General features: G+C 42.2%; 1 protein-coding gene across 4 annotated transcripts in view; it reads right to left on the bottom strand.

The window, feature by feature from the left end:
- The window catches only part of UNC79 (unc-79 homolog, NALCN channel complex subunit), a 365,110-nt gene that overhangs the window by 114,261 nt on the left and 225,092 nt on the right, over window positions 1-25,757 (bottom strand). For all 4 annotated transcript variants that reach the window (NM_001194012.2, XM_077937833.1, XM_077937832.1 and 1 more), the window contains 9 exon segments: window positions 865-1,022; window positions 8,410-8,558; window positions 8,643-8,722; window positions 12,929-13,070; window positions 14,843-15,070; window positions 17,155-17,376; window positions 19,973-20,113; window positions 22,656-22,779; window positions 23,389-23,579. In NM_001194012.2, the coding sequence (NP_001180941.1) occupies window positions 865-1,022; window positions 8,410-8,558; window positions 8,643-8,722; window positions 12,929-13,070; window positions 14,843-15,070; window positions 17,155-17,376; window positions 19,973-20,113; window positions 22,656-22,779; window positions 23,389-23,579 (1,435 nt within the window).

Here is a 25,757-nt window from a genome sequence, read left to right as displayed (position 1 = left end):
TCTGATAACTTGCTGCTCTATTTACTAGGAAATTACATCCAAGCTGCACCAGACTTGGTCCCTGATCCCTCAATGGCAAGGGTATACAGCAGAGATTCTCGAACCTCTTATTAAAAATCTCAATTTCTGCCCCGGCACAGTGGCTCATGTCCATAATCCCAACACTTTGGGAGGCCAAGGTGGGCAGATCACCTGAGGTCAGGAGCTCACGACCAGCCTGGTCAACATGGTGAAACCTTGTCTCTACTAAAAATTAAAAAATTAGCCTGGTGTGGTTGCATGCACCTGTAGTCCCAGCTACTTGGGAGGCTGAGGCACGAGAATCACTTGAACTCAGGAGGCAGAGGTTGCAGTGAGCCGAGATCATGCCCCCGCACTTCAGCCTGGGTGACACAGCAAGACTCTGTCTCAAAAAAAAAAAAGAAAAAAATCTCAATTTCTGGCATCACCCCCGCCTCCCACTGAGATTCTGATTCAGTAGCTCTAGGATGTGGCCAGATAATGTGCATTTTAACAAATATTCCCAATAACTCTGATGCAAGTAAACTCACAGGTTGACTGCATCCAAGCCAGTGCCTGTTTGGGAGTAAACATGGGTGCAGTTAATCGTTACACTTGGGTAACAGGCATAAGCTGGGTCTGTCCGACGCAAACCCGGACAGGACCACCCTCCCTAAGGACAACTCTGCAAAATGCTGTTATTTTAGAGAGGAAGCTCAAAGCAGAACCCCCAAAGGAGACCAGCAAACGGGAGAATGCCTTTTAAAAAGAAAGGACAAGAAAGAAGGTGCCCCAAAAGATACCGTGACAAAAAAGATGTGTACCGTGTGACCCAGAATGAATTTTAAGCTAACACCGAGGTACCTGCTTCAAACCTCATCTTCCAGTCTTTGCTGTTGAAATTGCCATTTATGATTGTCCAGAAGATGTCAGCACCATGAGGAAGTGACAGGGCATGGAGGAGAAGAGGAACTGCCAGTGAAGACAGCTGAGAGAACTCGGATTTGACGACCCTCCACAGGCTAGGAAATCAAGGAGAAGCAAAGTGGTGACAGTTATCACAACCTTTCCAAAGAAAGATCCTGTCCTCTTAATTTACGGCAAGCATAGTTACTAGGCGGTGGGTAGGGGTGCTTTTGGTGAAATTACACTCATCCACAAGAGGATAATCCTCTGATAGACGTTTCCTATGCTCTGTCCTCTTAACGTGACACTAGAGAAAAACACTTCTACTTAACATTACATTTTACAACTTAAAAATCTGCATAATGTAAATTCAGTAATATAAGTGAACAATATAAATAAATGACTGTTCAGTAATATACAAAGTCAAAATTAGTTATGTTAGGATGATGGAGTAATACGTGATTTTTAAACATTTTCTTACAGTGAGCATCTGGGAAGTTTGGTTGGTTTGGCCTGCCCAGCCTCTTATGATGTCAAAGAACAACTCTTTTTCTCTTAATAACAGCCTCTCCAAGAAAGACAGTTCATCAGTCAAGCTCCCCAACCTTCTCTATCACAAGGGGGAATACAAACAGGCTGATCAACAAACGTCAACACCCTGAATAAAGTGATTAGCTAGGAGAAGGCATATGACTGAAGCATGGGAATAATTGAACTCTTATTTCAGGGACTGATACGCACTCTGGGAGAGAGAGGCTCTCTCTCCTTCTGAAATCTCAGGAACAAAGGGCAATGTCAGCCTGCAGCTGCCAATCACCCTCCTTCCCATCTCACAGGGACAGCCTGCACTTAACCGAGAAGCCAACACTTAGTTCCATTCCAGAAGCCAAGCCAGAGCTGGGCTGAGAGATGGGGAGGGAGTGAGAAAGGGGAGGAGGAAAAGACAGAGAAGGAGATCCCTGATAACATCTTGCACCTTAGCAGTTTCAGCTGAGTTTCTATCAAGTTCTACAGGAATAATTCTGAATATAATATATTTTAGTAATAATACATTATTGTTTCCATTTTTTTCAATTATTTAAAGTATGCCTTTTGGTTGTTTTTGTTGTTGTTTAGTTTTGTTTTCTATTTGACTCCAGAGTCAATATCAGAATCAAAACTACAGTTGACCCTTGAACAACACAGGTTTGAACTGTACGTACAGGTCCACTTACACATGGATTGTTTTCAATAAACATATTGAATTTTTTAGGAGATTTGCAACAATTTTAAAAAGTTCACAGATGTACCATGTAGCCTAAAAATAGTGAAAAAATTTAAGGAAAATTTATGTCGGCCGGGCATGGTGGCTCACGCCTGTAATCCCAGCACTTTGGGAGGCCGAGGTGGATGAATCACGAGGTCAGGAGATCGAGACCATCCTGGCTAACACGGTGAAACCCTGTTTCTACTGAAAATACAAAAAATCAGCCAGGCGTGGTGGCGGGCACCTGTAGTCCCAGCTACTTGGGAGGCTGAGGAAGGAGAATGGCATGAACCCGGGAGGCGAAGCTTGCAGTGAGCCAAGATTGCACCACTGCACTCCAGCCTGGGCGACAGAGTGAGACTCCCGTCTCAAAAAAAAAAAGAAAAGGTGTGTCATGAATGTATAAAATATATGTAGTTACTAGTCTATTTTAACATTTACTACCATAAATTATACATGAATCTATTATAAAGAGTTAGGATTTATGAAAACTTACACACACAAACATTTACAGACCATACATGGCGCCATTCACAGTGGAGAGGAATGTTAAGCAAATGTAAAGATGCAGTATGAAATCATAACGGCATAAAATCAACTGTGGTACACACTGTACTACGGTAATAATTTTGTAGCCATCTCCTATTGCAATTCAGGTGAGCTCAAGTGTTGTCTCTCTGTGTGAGCAGCTCCTCTCTCCAGTAAATTGCAAATCACAGTAAAAAGTGATCCCTCGCAGTTCTCACATCTTTTTCATTGTGTTTAGTGCAATACCATAAACCTTGACTAGCACCATGGGTCCCATACGAAGTGCCACTAGTGACGCAGGAAGTGCTCCCAGAAAGCAAACGAAAGTCACGACATTACTAAGAAAAGTTGAATTGCTTGATATGTACCATAGCTTGAAGTCTGCAGTTGCAGCTGCTCACCCTTTCAAATACACAATTCATCTTGTAAACAGATGGCATAAACTTACGGTATTGATAAACACAGTATGGTACTGTAAATGCATTTTCCTTATGATTTTCTCAATAACATTTTCTTTTCTCTGGCTTATTTTATTGTAAGAATACAATAAATAATGCATAAAACATAAAAAATATGTGTTAATCAGCTCTTTATGTTATCATAAGGCTTCTGGTCAACAGGAAGCTATTAGAGGTTAAGTTTTGGGGAAGAGAAAAGTTAGACACAGATTTTCAACTGCACAAGGGTCAGCATTTGTACCTCCCCGTTGTTCAAGGGTCACCTGTATTTGTGACTTTACAAAGCTCATGCTGCACTGTTAAGAGAGGGGAAGAGTGACACGTGCCATCTCCATTTTACAGAGAACATATGGAGGTACCAGCCACTCCAGTTGGCTGTTTTTCAGAAGGCATACCAGAGCTATAGAATGAAAAGGAGTGATTTTTTAAACGCCGTATGCTTAATCCAAATAGTGGAAGTCAGACAAATAGGGATCTCATCCCAACCCTGCCATTCATGAGCTGTGTAACCACATGCAAATTCTCTAAACCTTCGTGTCCTCCCAGTGTGGGCTGTATTAAATGAGATGTACAGAAAGCATGGCACTTAGTAGGTATGCAGAAACCTCAAGCTGCTACCACTATCATGATGACAAGGATGATGATGCTTCCAGAGCACACAATAGGCCCCAGGAAGAGTGCAAAGGAAAAAGAAGGCATAATTTGTGCCTTCATGAACTTCCGGTTTAGTTGAAGAATGCAAACCAGGCAGCCCTGCTAGAAAACCATTTCCATGACAAAACCCAGGATTCGGCCAGTCCCATTCGGCTTTCCCAGCTCTCTAGGGCCGACTTGTTTGGAAACAAGCAGAGTAAGTTTTCCACAGGTCCTTTCATTGTTCATCATGGTTTTTGTGTCAGGGTGGCACTTTGCGGAGAAAACCTGGCCCTTTAAGGAGACAGCCTGGACTATGGACCCCAAAGACCGAGTGGGTGGTCCCGTGGCACTAACAGTCCATTTGGCACGTGTACATTCTGGGGGGTTGCTTTCACAATAAAAAAAAAAATGTCCATTTTGTATTCCCATGTTGAATTCATGGAGTGTCTGCCTAAATCTCAGCCCCATTCCTTCACTCCTTTCGTCCAGATCTACTGATGGTCTCAAACTTCACACTGTTCCCTCCAGGTCATTCCTACTCTTCCCTACTCCAGGTCACCCATGTCTACCCTTTCCCTTTCCCCAGCTTCTTCCTCCCACTGCAGCTGCAGAATCCCTGTTTTCTAGGGAAGAAACTTCTGTAGATCCTCCACCTTTCTCATGGTATGCTTCTCTAGTGGGCTGAATAGCGCTCCCTGAAAATTCATGTGCACTCGGAACCTCAAGGGGCCTTATTTAGATGTCATCAGTTAAGATGGGTTCCTACTGGATAGGGCGGGTCCTAAATATAATGAATGATTAGTCCCCCGGTAAGAAGAGGAAGGGACACTCAGGGACACACAGGGAAGAAGACCACGTGGCAAAGACTGGAGTGAGGCAGCTGCAAGCCAAGAAATGCCAACAATTGCCAGCAGCCATGAGAATCCAGGCGAGAGGCAAGAAAGGCTCCTCCCTTAGAGTTGTCACAGGGCACACGGCCCTGCTGCCACCTGGACTTCAGATTTCTGGCCCCCAGAATTGTGAGAGAATACACTTCAGTAATTTTAAGCCACTCAGTCACTCAGTTCACAGCAATTTGTTACAGAAGCCTAGGTAACTAGTGCAGCTTCCCCTTCCTCACTTAGCTGGAACCTCACATTTTTCCGGTAACACAATTTCTTATTATTGCTTGGAGTGAAATGGCACCAACATAATTCACTGCAGCCTCAAACTCCTGGACTCCAGCAATCCTCCCACCTCAGCCTCTGAGTAGCTGGGACTATAGGCTTCCACCACCATACCTGGCTAATTTTTTGCTTTAGTAGAGATGGGGTCTCGCTATGTTGCCCAGGCTGATCTAAAACTCCTGGCCTTAAGTGTGCTCCCACCTCCGTTTTCTGACATGCTGGAATTACAGGGATGAGCCACTGTTCCTGGCCTTAAGTGTGCTCCCACCTCCATTTTCTGACATGCTGGAATTACAGGGATAAGCCACTGTGCCTGACCTTGAGATTTTCTCTTGAGAGTCCAGAGTCTCAATGAGTCTGGACTCCTGTCTTCACTGGGCCAAATGACCCTCGCTTCCCAAGACTTCCTCCAGGCCTCCTCTTAGCAGCCTCTTTCTTTTGAAACCCATGACATTGACGCACAGGGTCCTCTCCCAATTCTTTGGTCAGTTAGGGACCTAGCTCAGTCTTGCTCCTCAAGCAGGCCTCTGCAGATGCCGTCAGTGGATCAAGCCCCAGTTTCATTCACACCTCCTCATCCCCAGTGGCCTCTGTCTTTACTCTGCTGGATGAGATGCTGACCTCCCCTCTATAAGGCTGAGAACACCCCACTTCCCCCCATCCCCCAGCTCATCCTGACTGAGACTCCTCCGCCCTTTTCTCCATACTCCTCTCCCAAATATCAATTCTTCGGCTTCATCTGCATCCAGTCGTAGAATGGATTCCAGAGACAACTGTTTCATCACTCTGGAATCCTCATCCCTCTGAGCTTCCATCATAACCATATCACCAGTCCCCGGTCCTGAATAGACACTTTGCCCATCTGCTCTCATCCACTCCCAGGCTGCTGAGCACTGGAGGAAAAGAAACCCAAATCCCTACTAACTTGGTCCACTGCAAACTGGTGCTAGCTACCTCAGCCGAACCTAAAGCCTGCATGCTTTCCTCATGCAGGCTGTCTGGTACTCTCTTCCATGTTCCTGAAGCTCCCAATACAATGTCTATCATCCCCCTCTCAGGAGAAGACATCAACACCTTAATATTCTTAAGGGTTAAGTCAGCTGTTATAAACTCTCCTTAACACTTTCTCTTTTCCTCAAAATGTATCTTCTTTCAAAGGAAAGGGTATTCTTCCTGTTTTCCACCCAACCCTTTGTTCTTTTTTTTTTTTTTTTTTTTTTTTTTGAGACAGAGTCTCGCTCTGTTGCCCAGGCTGGAGTGCAGTGGCGTGATCTCGGCTCACTGCAAGTTCCGCCTCCCGGGTTCACGCCATTCTCCTGCCTCAGCCTCCTGAGTAGCTGGGACTACAGGCGCCCGCCACCGCGCCCGGCTAATTTTTTGTATTTTTAGTAGAGACGGGGTTTCACCGTGGTCTCGATCTCCTGACCTTGTGATCCGCCCGCCTCGGCCTCCCAAAGTGCTGGGATTACAGGCGTGAGCCACCGCGCCCGGCCGACCCTTTGTTCTTGATCGCACACTCTCCTGCCTTCCAAAACTTGGGCCCACTAACTGTTTACTTTCTCTGGCCCTTTCCCACTGACCATAAGTATGTTCAGATATTCTTTTTGTGGTTGTTTTTTGTTTTTTGTTTTTTGTTTTTGAGACGGAGTCCCGCTCTGTTGCCCAGGCTGGAGGGCAGTGGCGCAATCTCGGCTCACTGCAAGCTCTGCTTCCCGGGTTCGTGCCATTCTCCTGCCTCAGCCTCCGGAGTAGCTGGGACTACAGATGCCCGCCACCACGCCCGGCTAATTTTTCTGTATTTTAGTAGAGATGGGATTTCACTGTGTTAGCCAGGATGGTCTCAATCTGCTGACCTCATGATCCGCCTACCTTGGCCTCCCAAACTGCTGGGATTACAGGTGTGAGCCATTGCGCCTGGCCGTTCAGATTTTCTTTATCCTAAAAATCCTTAATGTCTACTCCCTTTTCTCTCTAAGTATCTGATGTTTCCTTTCCTCTTCTAACAAACCTTTCAGAAGAAAGTTCTGCGTTGTGTGTTTATATTCAGTAAGCCTTTGCAATGTGCTCTTAGCACTCTCTTAAATTTGGATGTTTCCAAAAATCTCTCTTTTCTCCATACTCATTCTAGTAAAGCACATCTCTGACTCTATTTTAAGGTCTTCCATGGATCTCCAAACATCATTAAATAAAATCCCTATCTTCAAGGCCCTGCATACTTGGGTCCCAACCTACTTCTCCAGCCTCATTTTCCATTACTCCCTTACATCCACACCATCCAGCAAAAAAAAAATAAATAAATAAAAATAAAATAAAGCTTTGGTATCCCCCAAGTATGCCCTGCTCATTTCTGGTCCCTTCTTTCCAAGTCTCCCATCTGTTTGCTCTTGACATTCCCAGGTTTTACAACATGTCCCACCCATCTCAAATCTCTACCAATGAAAATTCTGTCGTTATCTCAATGCCCATTCAAGCAGTATTGTCTCCAGAGCCTTTCATCATTCATCATTCATCCAGAAATGCTCTCTCCCACCTTTAAGCTGTATCAAGCAGTCATTTATCACATTCCCTTGGATTGACAGTGACGTACACATACATGAATATGAATCTTAGTTTAACCAAGACTGTCAAGTTTATATTCATCCTCTCGGGGTTATTATGAAGACCAGCTCTCTTCACTCTCAAATGTAGACAAATTTGAATACTAAATTAGATGGTCACCTTTTCTCTATATTGGATTCACCCCTTCCAAACTAGATTGCAAATTCCCTAAGAACCTAGAACAAGAATGTATACAATAAGCCCTCATATTTGTTGAATGAATAATAAATAAATAAACAAAATGAGTAAAGAAAGATAGAGCCTTAATGTGATTTGTCATCAGGTTAACCTGAACCAATCTTTTCCTTTTTTACTGACTCATTCTCATACATATAAAATAAGGATGTTTCTGATTTATTTCCAGGAAGATTGCAAGAGTTATTTTAAGGTTTTCAGGAGGAAAAACACTGTAAATCTAGGGTAACGTTTTATTATAATTTTCCAAATGTCTTACCAGTCTCTAAAAACTAACTTATCAGATAGCATATGGAGAGATTTAGATCTCTATTAGCAGTTCTATTTTAAGTAAGAAGGTAGGTAAGTCCTTAATTATACTAGGTAAATATTAACATTTTTGGGGCATTTTTCTATATTTTCTATATTCTTAAGCCATCTAACAAGTGAAAGGCATAAAATAATTTTTATTTTCACTTTTCTATTTATTCAGTATCTGGCAAATGGAAATTACCATTCCTTGTATTAACGTACTTTTAAATTAGACTAAAAAGGAAAATAAAAGCAGTTATAGGCAATCGAGCTGTCCTGGCTTGAAAAATAACCCAAACAAGCCAGTAAATCTTAATCTAACTTGAATTTTCACAACTAAAGCTTAATATATAAACAAACAAAATAAACCGTTAGGAAGACATACCTTGCAATCAACATATGGTCCTGAATGTAGGCTAAAAATTGAGGGTGATCTTTTCTGGCAAGGTATAAACACTCTCCATGCAGACAAAGAATCTTCAGGCAATTGAGCATATTAAAAAGAATGTCTGGCTCTTCAAACTTAGCCATTTCCTATACAAAAAACCACATGGTTACTAAGTTATCCAAAACAGTAATGCTAGCAAGCCAAGTATTCAAAGATATCAGAAAATATACCTGGAAAATGGTATATATTAGTCTCAATGTTACCGGAAGCTGTTGGTAGCAAAATTTTCTTTCAGTATCATTCTTTACTGCTGTGAAGAAATAATTACACAAAAATTAGGCTAACTCTTCATTTCCCCCATCATTCATCAATTTATCAAGATCATAAAAACCAACAGGAGTAACAAATTGACATAGAATATATGCAACATTGTTTGAGCAATGTTTTTATTTGCTCTCCAAATTAGCATATATCCCTGCTATGATACTAGTGCAGGAAATCTTCTGAATTGAGAATTCTCAGTTTCCATTTCCCACCGTGCAGTCCCTCATGAATTCAGATGTCTTTGGCTCCCTAGAGCTACCCCTACCCAGAGACATCTGCATACATGATGGACTGCACAGTGCTGCTAGTTCTGTTAGTTCTGCTGCTCCCTGAAGGGACTTGGAACCTGGCTAGCTATGCCTTCCTAATTGGAAGGGAGATATGCAGGTATGAGAGGTGTTCGGCCAGGCGCAGTGGCTCATGCCTGAAAATCCCAGCACTTTGGGAAGCCAAGGCAGGTGGATCACTTGAGGTCAGGAGTTCAAGACCAGCCTGGCCAATATGGTGAAACCCGTCTCTACTAAAAATACAAAAATTAGCTGGGTGTGGTGGTGGGCACCTGTAATCACAGCTACTTGAGGGCCGAGGCATGAGAATCGCTTGAACCCGCGAGGGTGGAGGTTGCAGTGAGCTGATACCGTGCCACTGCACTCCAGCCTGGGCGACAGAGCAAGACTCAGTCTCGAAAAAAAAGATAAAAAAGAGAGAGAGAGAGTTGTTCAAGTTGTACTACCAATTAAAGGGGTTTATCCCATGGATTCTCACAAAAAGAGGCACATTTTGAAACAGTTGAACATATTTAGATGAGAACAACTACTCATTATTTTCACCCTCTCGTGAGGATCTCTAAAACTTTTGCCCCCATACTAGGGGCAGTAATATATTATACGTGAGACATGCTAGAGAAAAGAATTCACAAGTTAATCAGATGCAGAAACTAATGCAAAATGTGTTAAAATCACCATTACACGTTTTGGCAATCCCTAGGATCAGAGGCAATGGCAGTCAAATTCTCTTGGTCTAGATACTGAAAAGTCCATTGGGAATCTCCCGCCTGAAGGTATTTTAAATGCTTGTCATAAGTACTTGACTGTTTTGTTTGATGTGAACGTTTTCAATACATTTTTGGTGGTGGACATATCTGACCGCTACAGGAAATAGGGGCCAGGCCTCAAGATGGGAAAAAGGGAATCACATTAGAAGGGAGGGGAAGCCTCTGAACACGTGTCGACAGAGCACCCCTGAATTCTAGGACGGTAGAGCTCCAGATCACCACCTGAAGGCCCACAGAGCAGAAGCAGGAGGGAGGCTCTGAACAGCAGGCAACCCTGGTCTTGGAAGAAAGAGAAGAGGGGCTCTCCTGAGGAGACAATTTATAACTGCACCCTGCAAGACAACAGAGAGCCTGACCAGGAAAAGAGGCTAAAGCTGCCACAGGAGCCCGGAGGAGCATGCAGGGGAGAACAAAGCATGTGTTTTAATAAGTGGACTGTATAACAATTCAGCAAGGAAAAGAAAAACATTTAAAAATAAATTGCTGGCCAGGTGCAGTGGCTCACACCTATAATCCTAGCACTTTGGGAGGCTGAGGTGGGTGGATCACTTGAGGTCAGGAGTTCAAGACCAGCCTGAACAACATGACAAAACCCATCTCAAAAAAAAAAAAAAAATTAGTTGGGCATGGTGGCGGGCGCCTGTAGTCCCAGCTACTCAGGAAGCTGAGACATGAGAATTGCTTGAACCTGGGAGGTGGACGTTGCAGTGAGCCGAGATCACACCACTGCACTCCAGCCTGGGCAACAGAGTAAGACCCTGTCTCAAAAAAAAAAGAAAAGAAAAAAAAATTGCTTAGTTTTAACCATTGTTCCAATACAATATTACATAGAAATAAAAGTAGTAGCAGTTAATTGATCTGTGTGCAAGCTTAGATTTAAAAAATATATTTGCATAGAAAGAGGAGAGTCTATTGGATCATGCGTGAAGTCCCAGCTTCCCTTAGGCATGAATGCTTAAGAGAAACATAACTGTAGGCCTGGGCCCTGGCTGCTGCAGCACCTAAAACAAGTTAATTAATCCTAAACTAAACTAGAAGTTGGGTTCTAGTCCCAACTCTGCCATTAATTAGTTGTTTCCAATTCCCAGGTCCCCATCCCAGGGATACCCAGACTTGGAGCTGGGGAGTGGAGCTTTTGTTTGTGTTTCTGCTTCTCAGTGACTCCGATGTTCCGTTACAGCTCTGGAATCATGTGAAATATGAAGTACAAATTGTGAATGAATAGTAGGAGTGACATGACCAGGGGCAAGTCGTTTAACCCATCTGGGATTTATTTTCCTCATCTGCCAAGTGCAAAGCCTAAATAAACTGGATCAGCAGATTGTAAACTTCTTTTCTGCAGAATATTTTGTTTACAGAAAATCTTAGAATTCCAACACATGGCCGGGTGCTGTGGCTCACTCTGTAATCCCAGCACTTTGGGAGGCTGAGACGGGTGGATCGCTTGAGCCTAGGAGTTTGAGAATAGCCTGAGCAACATGGTGAAACCCCATCTCTACAAAAAGTTTTAAAATATTAGCTGGGCATGGTGGAGCATGTCTGTGGTCCCAACTACTCGGGAGGCTGAGGTGGGAGGACTGCTTGAGCCCGGGAGGCCAAGGTTGGAGTGAGCCGTGATCACGCTCTCCTGCACTCCAGCCTGAATGACAGAGCAAGACCCTGTCTCAAAAAAAAAGAACTCCAACATACGAAAGAGAACAAGTCGTCAGAGTAATCTGGCAGAAGCAAGGTGGGGAGCCTGCTGGGTCTTTATATTTTGCCCTCCTCTTTCCCCCAGGGGTTGCCCCAATTGAGGATGTTCCAAAAGACATCACACCGAGCCTTTACAACTCCAAGAAATGCACACTGAAAACCAGTGAACCAGATAATCTCAGGTATTCCTTCAAATTCTAAGGTTTATGACATGAAATAGTGTGAGGTGAGATATTCATACACAATTCACTGTTCATATGATCCATGGAGAAGCAGTTAGTTCCGACCAAAGATTTTGTAGGGTTACTTTCATCTGAATAAGACACCTCCACAGTTGCAATGAACCCCAGAAAACAGTCCCCTAATAATATCCGCTGCTCATTGAAGGAATGATGCCAAGCCCATGCCTCCTAATACTGGAGTGGGCTTCCAGGAGCAAGCTTTTTTTTTTTTTTTTTTTGAGCAGAGTTTCACTCTCATCGCCCAGGTTAGAGCACAATGGCGCAATCTCGTCTCACTGCAACCTCCGCCTCCCCAGTTCAAGTGATTCTCCTGCCTCACTTGCACCTCAATCCCATGCAAGCTGGGATTGCAGGCATGAGCCACCACGCTTGGCTAATTTTGTATTTTTAGTAGAGACGGGGTTTCTCCACGTTGGTCAAGTTGGTCTTGAACTCCCGACCTCAAGTGATCCGCCCACCTCAGCCTCCCAAAGTGCTGGGATTACAGGCGTGAGCCACTGTACCCAATCAGGAGCAAGCTATTCCAACTCTTTCAGATCATGGATGCAGGAAGATTGAAAAGCTGCCCAAATCTGCCCCAGGTCTCATATAGATCCCCAGAGTGCCACCATCCAGAGCTAGAAATCAGGCTTTCCCAGAGGCATGTGGGGCCACATCCTGAAATCCCTAAATGCCGTCATGTGAAAGGAGCTAGAGTACGATTCCTGAGCATGTCTGCCATCTCGCTTGCCCCCATTGCGTCCACCCAAGAACCTTGAGACAAATGAGAAAGAGGCCACTCCCCAGCCCCAGCTAAGAGCCAACAAAGTAGCCTCCAAGCTCAACCTGCACAGCCCAACCGCCAGAGCCCCATTCTTCTATCCAAACACACTCTGCTTTGGCCAGATGCCCTAAGTGGCTGTCAAGATTGTCAGCACCCAGCCTTGGTCCACAGAGAACACTAGGCATTGTAAGTAGCGAGGCGATGAGTTTTTATTGAAAACCAGCACCTACTGCCAGAAAGATGCTCAGGGAACTGGGTTCTATGGGAACTGCAATGGATCTGTTCACTTTATAATCTGCTGGGAAATGTTCCTCTGCATGAGTCTGTACTAAGGAAACCACGTCTGAATTTGCCCAAGTCGATGTTAAACCAAGAACCCAGTGATTTGAACATCAGGCCCTGTGCACACAGTACACTCCCCAGCAGTCAGAGCACACCTACCAGCACGTTCCACAGGCTCGGTGCGATTGCCTGGGTTCTCCCCATGCTTGCTTGAAGGATTCTCCTCCTCCTCCCCTTCAGGGCCTATGATAAACTCTGGTCTGGAAGAAAGGAGGCTATCCTCAAGGCTGTCTGTGGGCTCCTGAAATAAACAGGACACGCAGCCAGGTAAGCGGCCCTGGAGGGGTGTCAGGAACAGTTCACTCAGCTCAGCAAAGCTGGACTGCACACCTGCTGTGTCCTGGGCCCCATGCTGCTGCCGCCAGAGGCCAAGGCACCACACCCCAAAAGACCTCGAGCTTATTGCCAGAACAGTGAAAAGAAAGCTCTATCCGCTATTGCTGAAACATTTTCTTTCACTTCAAATATATATAGAAGATCAAAAACATCATTAAATCTTCCTAGGTCTGCTTTCTCACCTCAAGTCACTCCCACCCAAGTGCATGTTATTCAATAACAGGACTTAATTAGGAAGGAATAATAAGGGGTTCACAGAGCTATATTAAGATGCAAATGTCTGGGCACTGTGGCTCACGCCTATAATCCCAGCACTTTGGGAGGCCGAGGTGGGCGGATCACGAGGTCAGGAGTTCGAGTCCAGCCTGACCAACATGGTGAAACCCTGTCTCTACTAAAAATACAGAAATTAGCTGGGCATGGTGGCACACACCTGTAATCCCAGCTACTAGGGAGGCTGAGGCAGGAGAATTGCTTGAACCTGGGAGGCGGAGGTTGCAGTGAGCTGAGATTGCACCACTGCACATCAGCCTGGGCGACAGAGCAAGACTCCATCTCAAAAAACAAGATGCAAATACTGGCCAGGTGCGCTGGTTCATGCCTGGAATCCCAGTGCTTTGGGAGGCTGAGGCAGGAGGATTGCTTGAGGGCAGGATCTGAGACCAGCCTGGGCAACACAGTGAGACCTCATCTCTAAAAGAATGTTTTAAATTCTCCAGGCATGGTGGCATGCCTGTGCCCAGTTACCCAGGAGGCTGAGGTGGGAGGATCCCTTAAACCCAGGAGTTCAAGGCTGCAGCTATTCATGATCCCACCACTGCAATCCTAGGTGACAGAGCAAGACCCTATCTCTGATAATAATAATAATAATAAATAAATTTTTAAAAAAATTTAAAGACACAAATACTGGTTGTCCAGGGTAGTCAAATTTTTAGGAGCAAGAAACTGCTATAACATGTGAGTTACAGACAGCAAGGTATGGCAACCCAAGTGTCTGTCAACAGCTAGCTGGAGAAACAATTTAAAAATGCATACATTTGGCCAGGTATGGTGGCTCACGCCTGTAATCCCAGCACTTTGGGAGGCCGAGGAGGGTGAATCACTTGAGCTCAGGAGTTTAAGACCAACTGGGTAACATGGCAAAACCCCGTCTCCACAAAAAATAATTTAAAAATTAGCCAGGCATGGTAGTGGGTGCCTGTAGTCCCAGCTGCTTGAGGGGCTGAGGTGGGAGAATCACCTGAGCCTGGGAGGCAAAGGTTGTAGTGAGCATGATTGAGCCACTGCACTCCAGCCTAGGAGACAGAGTGAGCCACTGTCTCAAAAAAAAAAAAAAAAAAAAAAAAATTTACAGTATTCATTATCACTTAAACTTTGTAATATAACTTTGTGATAAAAGTTATTTCAAGAATACTAGTAATGCATGAAACCATATGAATGGAGGCGCTACAACCCTCACTCAAGCCACTTAATAGAATTCTGTATAGTGTGGCTCCAGTTTGTATCCCTTTCCAAGAGCCTGAGTTGGCGGAAGCAATGGGAAAAGTTTCTTTTAACAGTCTCACGTATAACCCAGCACGGAGTCTAAGATGATGCTGGAGGAAGACTCCATTACATCAGCTACTGCAGTCTTTAATGCTATTATACATGGGTCATCTTGTTTCTTCAACTGCTTACCACCAGCCGGCTTTCTTCTTTGGGAGCTAGTCTCTCCAGGAGTTCACAAGCAAGCTGATAGCAGAGGATACTAGACTGACATAAGTTGCACTCGATTGCTTTTTCGTCCTTCTGGCAGGTGTGGGATCCCCCCCAGGGGGCTTGGAAGACATTGTTTATAATAGAAATAATGTCCTTTGATAAGCTGTGCTCTAAACCCATCGTGATTCCATCATCTTGTAACTCCATCTGAAAGACATCGGAAAAAGGACACACACACACACATACACACAGGAAAAAAAAAAAAGAAGAAGAAGAAGGAGTTTGGTCCATTTGTCCAATATTCCATTGGCACACTACTTGGGGATAATTTTCACTAACTGGCAGCAATATTGAATTGTTTAAAGACAATATAGGCTTCAAGACCATGAATATACATTGCTGTCCATGGGTTGTTTCTAGAAGGAATATAAACACAAGACGAAGCAATCGGAATTATTTTAAAAATCATGAGAGAGCTGTTGTTGTTTTTGGCTCATCAGTTTGTGAGATTTTACACATTTTAAAAATGCTCCTCCTCACCTAGAGTCCAGATCTTGGTTTCTAAATACCATGAGCTGCTAAAAGGAACCAGGGCTCCTTGGAGAAATGGCTGAATTCCAGGGCTGGGGCTAGGAAAATATAAGATGAGCCCGGAACATCTTGTTGCACCAGAAATTAAGGAAGAGTTCACGGAATGATGTGGACGTGCCAAAAGAACACAGGAGCCAGCTTGAAAAGATTCCCACTGGCCAATTTGTGGAACACGAGCATCAAGATACAGAATCACAGTAAGAGATTATAACCCACCAAATAACATAAAAATCCCTGGGCACTGCGGGAATAAGTAGATAAATAAATAAACACATAAATGGGAAAGAAGGAGAAACTATTCCATCAGTAGAGTACCAGCGAATACATTTAGAAGAAATGATGGAATTGGAAAATTATCACTTGACTGTCATGATAGTAATAATTGATGAATCATCCATTGATGGTAAAACTAGTGGATGAAAGTCTGATAAATAAATAGGAAATCCATAAGGTATTTACAAATTACTTATTAGTTACAAAAGGGAAAATAGTGACTTTATCACAGAAAAATCTGGCAGATTTTGGTCACTTCGTTAAGGTGACCGAAGTTATCATCGCAGTAATGGGACATTATTATCTTACGCCTGCTGACATGATGCATTACAAAGGACGTAACATCACATCTGTGGTCTTCCTACCAAAAAATGCATGACCCAAATTAATTCATAAGGAAGCATCAGGCAAACTCAAATCGAGGGAGAGTCCACAAAATAACTAGACTATACTCTTCAAAAATGTCAAGGCCCCATAAGTATAGACACCCACGAGGTACCCACAAAAATTTAAAAAAATTTTTTTTAAAAAGTCAAGGATGTGAAAGATAAAGACGAAGGAACTGTCCTAGATTAAAGAAGACAAAGGAAACAGTACATATAATTGCAATGAGTGCTTCTAAATTGTTCCTTAATCAAAGCCAGGCTTTCTTCTCTTGCTATAAAGATAATACTATTATATCAATTTTTAAAATTAATAATTTCTGTAAGTTATATAGTAGTACTATAACACTATTAATTTCCTGATTTTGATAACTGTACTATGTTTATGTAAGAGAATGTCCTTATTTTTTAGAAAATACACTCTGAAGTGTTTAGGGATAAAAGGACATCATGTCTGCAATTTAGTCTCAAACAATCTATTAAAAAATTAATGCATACACATGCAGAGAAAGAGAGAGAGAAGCAGATGTGGTAAATGTTAACATCGGGAGAATTGCAGGGAGGAGTATTTGGAAATTCTTTATAGTATTCTTGTAACTTTTCTGCAAATCTGAAATTGTTTCAAAATAAAAGGTTAAAAAGAAATGTTCTCATCAAAACCTTTTTAACTTCTCTTTTAAAATTAACTTTAAAAATGAATGTATGAAATATATTAAAATTAGCTTCATCACTATAGAGTTGTTGCCCCTCCCAACAATAGTATCATACTTTTTGTTCATGCAATTTACTTAACAGAATCAATTCTAATGACGCTAAGGTGTTTCTAAAATTCAATCCATTCTCATATGTCAACATCACTGCAGATATTCACATAAGTAGTTTTCAGACTCTCTGGGAAATCCCCAAAGGAGTCTGCAAAAGGTCTTGGGTGATGCTGCATCATTTCGGTAAGTGTGGAGATGCCCGACACATGGAAAGAATTGCTGTACAATGCTTTCTCTCATTCTTCACCTCTGAACTAAAGGAAGCTCATGCTTCAGCTACCTGCTTCAGGAGAAGATCAAACATGAGGATGAAACAATTTAGATTCATTTCATCATCTTCACAATCAAAGTCAATAGTCCTTCCTCCTGGGTGTCCAAAATTCTTGAAAGGGCTACGAAATGGACTACGCATAGGACTCCGAAACGGACTCTGGAAAGGACTATGAAATGGACTGAGCATATTGTGCTGAACTCGTCGACCAGGATCAGAGGCAACACTCACCTACAAGAAAGAATGGCAACACAGAAATGAACTCACAGAAGCTCAAATGGCTGTGTAAAATATCTGGGGACTCTATGGAAGGTATTTCCAGCTGTCACACTTATTTCCTTCCTTAACCATTGGCATTAGTATCTCCAAATACTAAGGATTCTCTCAATATATAAAAACAAAAAATAAAACCACTCAAACTTCCTAGTTGTCAGGAAGTGACATCAACACGCCAAAGAATGAAGGCATCTGCCATTACATTTTTCAACCCATCAAACATGTCCAATTAGACCAGATTGTTTGAATATACTGAAAACCGTACCCTGAAAAATGAGAATTTACAAAAGTAAAATATTGCAAGATAATGTTTAGAATCAGAAGCACAGAATCTCAGATTGACACGATTGGTTAAAAGATGGTCTCTGGGGATTACAAGTAGTAAACTATTATGGGTCGACAATATATGATAAACCTTTTATACTGATTATTCTCCATTTGTCCACCCAACCCCCATTCAGACCTTTACTACCTCCTTGGCCCTACTCTATGCCCAAGAAGTCATGGACTGAGTCTCCTCTGGCTCCTTTGCCGCGTAGCTTCCAGCTGGGTTAAGTCAATGGTTTTTATTCTTTGGATTTTTTTGTCACTGTTTTGCTTTGGGACAGAGTCTTGCTCTCTTGCCCAGGCTGGAGTGCAGCGGCATGATCATGGCTCACTGCAGGCTTGACCTCCTAGGCTCAAGAAATCCTCCCACCTCAGCCTCCCAAGTAGCTGGGACTACAGGCTTGCACCACCAGGCCCAGCTAATTTTTTGAAAAATTTTTTGTAGAGACAAGGTCTCATTATGTGGCCCAGGCTGGTCTCTAACTCCTGGACTCAAGCAATCCTCCCACTTCAGCTCCCGAAGTGCTGGGATTAGAGGCATGAGTCACCAAACCTGGCTGGGTTCAGTGAATGGGAGGCACCAGCAGAAGTCCTGAAAGCTGGAGGAGAGAGAGGCAGAAGTATTCCCCTTCTCCCTGCCTACTTGGGTGCTACATCTCTGGGAGCATCTCTAGCACTCCATAACTTCTCCAACCAGCCCTTTCTTACAGTTTAGCTCCTGTTTGGTACCCCAGGAGCTCCTTCCCTTGTTCCTTCAGCCCTGGGGATGTAAGGACTTTCTCCTGGACTGTTCCTGGACTCTGAGTGCCTTGTGCACCCGTACTGCTCCTTTAGCTCCCTTAAGCTTTCCCATAACACTATAGGCAGAATCTCCATTAAAGTCGTCATTTAAACTATCTGGGATAAATTCTGAATCGGGATCCTGACTAACACATCTGTACATCACTCTCAAATCATATTTCTCTCTCTTTCTTTTTCTTTTTCAATTTTTATTTTAGAATCAGGGGACACGTGCAGGTTTGTTACAAAGTTATATTGAGTGATGCTGAGGTTTGGGATGTGATTGAACCTATCACCTAGGATATTTTTCTGTCTTAAAAATCTTTGTGGTAACAACAAAGCTCTTCAAACACCATTTTCAAGGTAAAGAGGAAGATGACCCCATTAAGAATGAGAATACCCAAGCATTCACGGTGTTATCTGTAGGAAATCACTTCACTTCACTGAACATCAGGTTAGGCAGTTGTAAAATGAAGATAATGAGTTCTTCCCTGGCTGCCTCACACAATCCTGTGATATTGTTTATTGTGAACACATTGCACAGAGTAAAGTGCCACACAAAGGAATGTCATTTTAAAGGTTACGGAAGAAAGAAATAAAGTATAGATGGTTGGCAGCTGGCTCCTATCAGGCAGATGACAAAATAAGTAATGATATTCTTTAAAAACAATGAATACAAACCCATAATCATGTTCCATTTTTTAATCCCTAGATATCAGGAGGAATGGCAGGAGGCCTGTGGCATACAGTGGGGGAAATTTTGTAGAGAGGCTTGACAAGGAAAGAGTGGTGAACATTTTCTGCCAACCATGCAATAAGAGTCAACCTTTCCACAGCTGCTCATGGCCTGAGAACAGCAGCACATCAGCAGAGACTCTACATCAGCAGAGGCCTCCATAGAAAAATAATCAAAGCTGTCCAGCAGTTTGTATACACTTTAGACCAGACTATCTTGACTTTTCTCATCTACAGTGATGCAAAGGGGTCAAGAAAGTGGGCTCAGTTGGTTCACAGTGACAGCATCCCTCACATTCACCACTAGTTGATCATATCTTCCCAAAAGACAAGGAAAAAAAATCATCCAAACTCCTGCCAAACTCCTCACCCCCAAAGTGAAGCACTGATCTGCCTAGGAGCTGGTGAAAAATTCTTATTCAGCAGGAGACTCATAAAAATAGAATGTTACCAAAAAGCTACTCTTTTTCATCATGGGAGAGAGCTAAAATTCAAAGCAATTAAAAAGAAAATGAAAACTCAATAACTTACTGATTATATACTATACCAAACAAATGTGACTATTTAATGCACTTAAAAGATGAACACAGCAAGATGGGAGGAAAACACATTTTTGGTTTCTTATGACAGTACTTTCAGGCTTAGGATAACTGACAAGGGTTTTCAAAATTTTTAAAAGTAAGACAAGAAAAAATGTGGCAATAATTACCCTTCGAGATGCAAGGTTCCCTGCCAGTTCACTGACTCTTGATTTTCTTTGATTTGCCAGCTCTTTGACCGAATTAACTCCATCAGAAAACATACTTATTAGGAGTTGAAGTGGAACCATGATATCTAACTCCGATAATACCTAGGGAAAAAAAGGCATATATCCCCCAAAAAACACATGTAAATTTTAAAACTCAAAAAAGCTACATTTAGCCTTCTTTTTCCAAAGCAAATTGTTGAACATGAGGATATTTAGCCTTGCATGTATTCTATCAACAGTCATCCTCCAATTTTCATACTAAGAAAATCAAAGTTATCATTGAACTTTCTCCTTTCCTCACCCCCAGCATCTAATAGGTCACCATGTTCTTTCTACTAACACTTCTCAGTTTCTCTTGACGCTGTCCCCGACTCTCCATACCCACCGCTAGTGCCTCAGGTCCCCACCTTTCTCCTAGACTAGCACTGCTTCTCCAGTCCATCCCCACTCTGATCTCAATGACCCATCCCATCTTGCTGTCTGGTACAACTTGGTGTCAATCTGGGCCCAAATCAAGTCACCTTCTCTGTCATTAATTTTCTGGAAAAAAATGCCTTCTTCCTTCAGACAGAATTAATCCATCCCTGTTCTGTGCTTTCTTAACCTTTATACATACCTTTATTAGAGCAATTATTACTTTTTCTTCTGTTTAATTACCTCATCCTATCCCTCCCACTGAGAGCTGCTTAAAGAAAGCAAGTATGCAGAAAGGACTATTTCTGGTCCCACTTTTATTCCAGTGCCTATTCCAGTGCCTGGCCCATGGGAGCTCTTGCATGTGTTTCCACAATTAATTATAAATGAGTCAACTCTAACCACTATAGTGTCCACTCTATCCTCTAAATAGACCAAGGCTGGAAAACCTCCTTCAGCTGCAGCACTCTGTCTTATAAATCAAGGCTGGATGAAAGCCCAGTCCGTAAAACGTGTAAATGTTGCCGCTGTAGCTATACGGGTCAAAGCTGTATGGGCTCATCCCCAAGGAGAACAGTGTAAGGACTGTGCAACTGGGTAACTGAGGCAACATCCAGCCATGTGTAGGAAGACTGGCTTTCTTCAAAGGAGAATTACCTCACCGAAATCCATTTGGGAATAAATGGTTAAAATTCTAAATCCCAAAGTTGACTATTTTTTTTTTTTTATGAGACAGGGTCTCACTTTGTTGCCCAGGCTGGAGTGCAGTGGCCTGATCATAGCTCATTGCAGCCTTGATCTCGTGGGCTCAAGAGATTCTCCTGGCTCAGCCTCCCAAGTAGCTGGGACTACAGATGTGCGTCACCACATCCAGCTAATTTTTGTATTTTTTGTAGAGATGGGCTTTGGCTATGTTGGCCAGACTGGTCTTGAACTCGTGAGCTTAAGTGATCCACCCACCTTCGCCTCCCAAAGTGCTGGGATTACAGGTGTGAGCTACCGAGCTGGCCCAAATTTTGACTTTTTAAAAAATGGTCTCTTTGCTCTTTGTCAAATGTGAAGAATATTGCTCTTTAGTTTCGAACCCAGAAAGGCATCTTTACAACTTGAAGAGCTTATGCAATCCTATCCTTGCATGACACAGAAATGTATCTATACCTGTAGTTAACCTAAACATTGATTCTGTCCTCATTTTCTAAAACTGCCCAAACTTCATATCAGGTATTCAAGTCAATTTAATAAACTTTAATTGAACATCCACTTTTTTTTTTTGAGACAGAGTCTCACTCTGTTGCCCAGGCTGGAGTGCAGTGGTGCGGTCTCGGCTCACTGAAACCTCTGCCTCCTGGATTCAAGTAATTCTCTGCCTCAGCCTCCCAAGTAGCTGGGATTACAGGCACCCGCCACCATGCCTGGCTAATTTTTTGTATTTTTAATAGAGATAGGATTTCACCATCTTGGCCAGGCTGGTCTTGAATTCCCGACCTTGTGATCCACCCACCTCAGCCTCCCAAAATGCTGGGATTACAGGCATGAGCCACCTCACCCGGCCCTGAACATCCACTTTTAAATACAAAGCATGTGCTATATTCTAGGAGGAGAGGATGAAGAGGGTTATAAATACAGAAATGAGTAAGACCTGGCCCTTGTACTCAGGAGGTTGTAATCAGGTGGAGAGAGAGACAAAAACTGTGAGACAGAAATAGAACCAAATTCACACAGAGAACCTGGGAAGATGAGGGCTTGAAGTAGCAGAAAACTTCACATAGGGGATAATTTTTGAGATGAACTTTAAAAGGTAGGTTGGAGTTCACAAATAGAGACACAAGAGAAAGTCATCCCAGGCTGAGAGAACAGCACGAACTAGTCACTAAATCCTTCCCCATCCTTCCAAGTAAAGGACCTGTTTAATATCAAAGATTTAGCAGAATCCCACAAGACAACTATTATACATTTAATAGCCATTGATGGAAAAATATAAAAGGACCTCAAGCTACTATGAATTCAGTAATATTATTGCACAATTTATATATTTATATGTTATTACCCACAACTAGAGCAACATATATTTGAAATTTACTCATTTATCTATGCATAGGAGATATTCTTTCTTGGCAAACATAGGGACTTACGAACTCTTTGCTACAACTCCCACCCCCTCGACCCAGGAATCTAAAGCTTGTAAGCTAAGAATTATTTCCTAAAATGATCGGAAGTATTATTCACTTACATGAAGCCATAGTAAAGCTTGCTCCTGCACAGATGAGGGGTATCCTGTAAACCGACAACTAATAAAACCAAACATCTCCTCCATTGAGAAAGGCAGAGGACAGAGTTCAATGTCAAACATTTTGCTGGAAAGCAGAGCAACAAAAGTAAATGACCAATGGGCATAGATCGGGTTCTACTAATGCCACCAATGTCTTTCTAACTATTCCCTATTTGGAAAGCCAAGTCTTTTAGATTAGTTTGGGTTCTGAACTGTTAGCAGCATGTTTCACTTTACTAGAAGAGAAGTTTATGTCATTGAAATAGAGATCTTATAAATAATTCATATGGTGGTTAATAACATTACTGTTCTTCCTCATATTAGGTTTAACAGAAGGAATTGCATTTCTAAGGCATTAGCGTTGCTCCCTAGCATCTAAAACAGTTTCCCTTTGCACTTTCCCACCACATCCTACCGATTATAATTATATTTGAAAATTTCAAAATAAGCAAACGTCTGTTTTTATCTATTTACTATTCCACAAGAACAAAAATCTTTTCGGGACAATGCCAAATCATCTTAGGTGGAGGTATTGCAGCTATTTCACGTTGGGGCTTCAAGTTTCTCTACAGGGTTGTTAAAAAGTAAATGAGATTATATAAAATGCTTAGTAGGGTGACAGGCATACAGTACATGCTCAACAAACATTAGGTATGATTATAATTGCAGTGATTTCATTAAACTACTTACCCACCTTAATACTTCCCTGAATTCTTTTAACTGATTATCTGGGACTTCTGTTCTGATGGCTTCCAGCCATTCCGGCATAATACACTCCCAGACAGATTGACTGATCACATTATAGGGGATCAGGCAGAGGATTCGATTGAGACCTTCCTTCAGCTGAGTCACTGTGCTACAGGACTTATCCCAGTAGCCACCAACCTGAAGGGGTTTCCACACCCACAGGAGAAAAGAATGAAACACACTGGTTACAATTATACTCAAGGACTTCCTAAGGCAATGGGTACAGAGAAAGGCCACAATCCGTCATGTCTGAGTCCTCGGCCAAGAATCTTCAGTGTGAGATTGATTCGTAAGACGGCAAACCACCAGGATCCATCAGTTACAGAAAGGAAAACATAGTTACCAATAGGCTCAAATATTGATTACGGATTGAATTTTTAATGATTCTACTGTAGATTTTCCAAATCACATGTGAATTAAAATTCCAAAGATTTATTCCCAACAGGATGAGCATACTCTTAGAGCTTTCTTATTCCTAAAGTCTGATAAATCCATTACAACATGCACGTTACACCTGTGCTTCAGAAGAACACAGTTTTCTACTATTGCGTGCTTTGTACTGCAGATTTTTGATTACAGGAAATACGGTAGTACACAGTGCTCTTTTTACCCTATGCTGCATACTCTGCCACAATTTTTTTCCTAAGAACACTCTAAAGGTAGTTGAATCTGTGAATAAAAAGGACTGGCTTTTTAAACTAATTAAGATAGTATATTAATTTTTAAGAGCAGGAAAAGGTTAAAATCATGAATTTACAGACTTAGGTTGTTCATAATCCTGAGGTTAGAGATTGTATATTCTAAGTATCAATGTAACAAAGGTTAAACTGGTCCTGAGTCTTTACCAAATAACACAAGATGTGTGAGAAATTACCTTAATTTAAATGAATCCTATTTTAAATGTTTATTACATCTAGAATTCCAGATTATTCCGAAAAATCAATCAATTATATTTTAAAGTTCCAATATCTATTTGGTGCCATATTGACCAAAATCCTAGACAATTGACTAAATATTTTTAGGAAGTGACTATATTTCTGGAATTTCTGTTGTGTTGTTGTTAGTTACAGGTACAGAGAGAAAAGAATCAGCACTAATTACATTAAGATCCTGAAATATATCATTACTGAAGTTTTTTTGGCTACGTAGTTTATGGTCAAGCCATATAAAGGCTTATTGGTTTTGAATCGTATTTTGGAACAAGAATGCTTTTGGAAACCCTAAATTGTCAATGGCCAGATGACAAATCTTTTGGGTTAGAAAAGCTTTCATATTTAAAAGGATTTTTAGAGCACACTTACCCTAAACAAATGTCCTAATTACCTACAGGGGAGGATGAAATGGAAAGAAGGACACAAAAAGTATCACAGCTAGCCTAAAAGCTTCCTTAATGAAATTAAACAACAGAAATCAGATTTAGAACAACAATTTAAATCTACACCCACTATAAACTCCCCTTCACTACCTTCCTCCTGCACATGGCCCAGTGGGAGGCTGATAGTTCAGTCTGATAGGAGATATCATGGAAGACTTTCCTCTACAGGTCAATGGGCTGAAGTGGAATGATATGCTCAGAGGGCAGGAATTTATCCTAAAGGCTCTGTTAAAAGATTTATAAAAACATTCCAAAGGCACACAACTCTAAATTCAGAAGCCCTGGAACGCAGGAATCTTTTGGTTTCCACATCAGTTGGAAATCTTCTCTCTGACATAAAGGGACAATTTCAAAATAGTGCAGTTGGATGGGCAGGCCAATCCCTTAACTAGCTGAGTCCACCACCCAGTTCTTTGAAGAATTAAAAATAACTGTTCTAGGCTGAGGCGAAAGGATCTCCTGAGGCCAGGAGTTCAAGACCAGCCTGAGCAGCATAGTGAGACCCTGTCTCTAAACAAATTTTTTTTTTAATTAGCCAGGCATGGTGGTATGCACCTGTAGTTCCATCTACTCGGGAGGCTGAGGTGGGAGGATCGACTGAGCCAGAAGTTTGAGGCTGAAGTGAGCTATGGTTGTGCTACTGTACTCCAGCCTGGGCCACAGAGCAAGACCCCATATTAAATAAATAAATAAATATTTTTTAAAAATAAATAAATGTCCTGGCTTTACTGAGTCTTTACAAAAACACAAATGTGGCCTTAGGAAAAACCTAAAGCACCACCCCCCCGCCATTCCTTCTTACCAATCCCAAAACCTCCCCTCCAAAAGACGCTTGCAGATACTATAAAATGCCAGGACACTGGAAAAGGGACTGTCCTGCACTTAAGAAGCAAAACTTAAATTGTAATTGTCCCGGGCCTCAGCCTGGACATGTAAACACT

Source organism: Macaca mulatta, chromosome 7 (genome assembly GCF_049350105.2).
Source record: "Macaca mulatta isolate MMU2019108-1 chromosome 7, T2T-MMU8v2.0, whole genome shotgun sequence".
In the NCBI taxonomy this organism is placed as follows: Eukaryota; Metazoa; Chordata; class Mammalia; order Primates; family Cercopithecidae; genus Macaca; species Macaca mulatta.
Note: the sequence above shows the minus strand (reverse complement) of the source record. Positions and strands in the feature narration are given on the sequence as shown.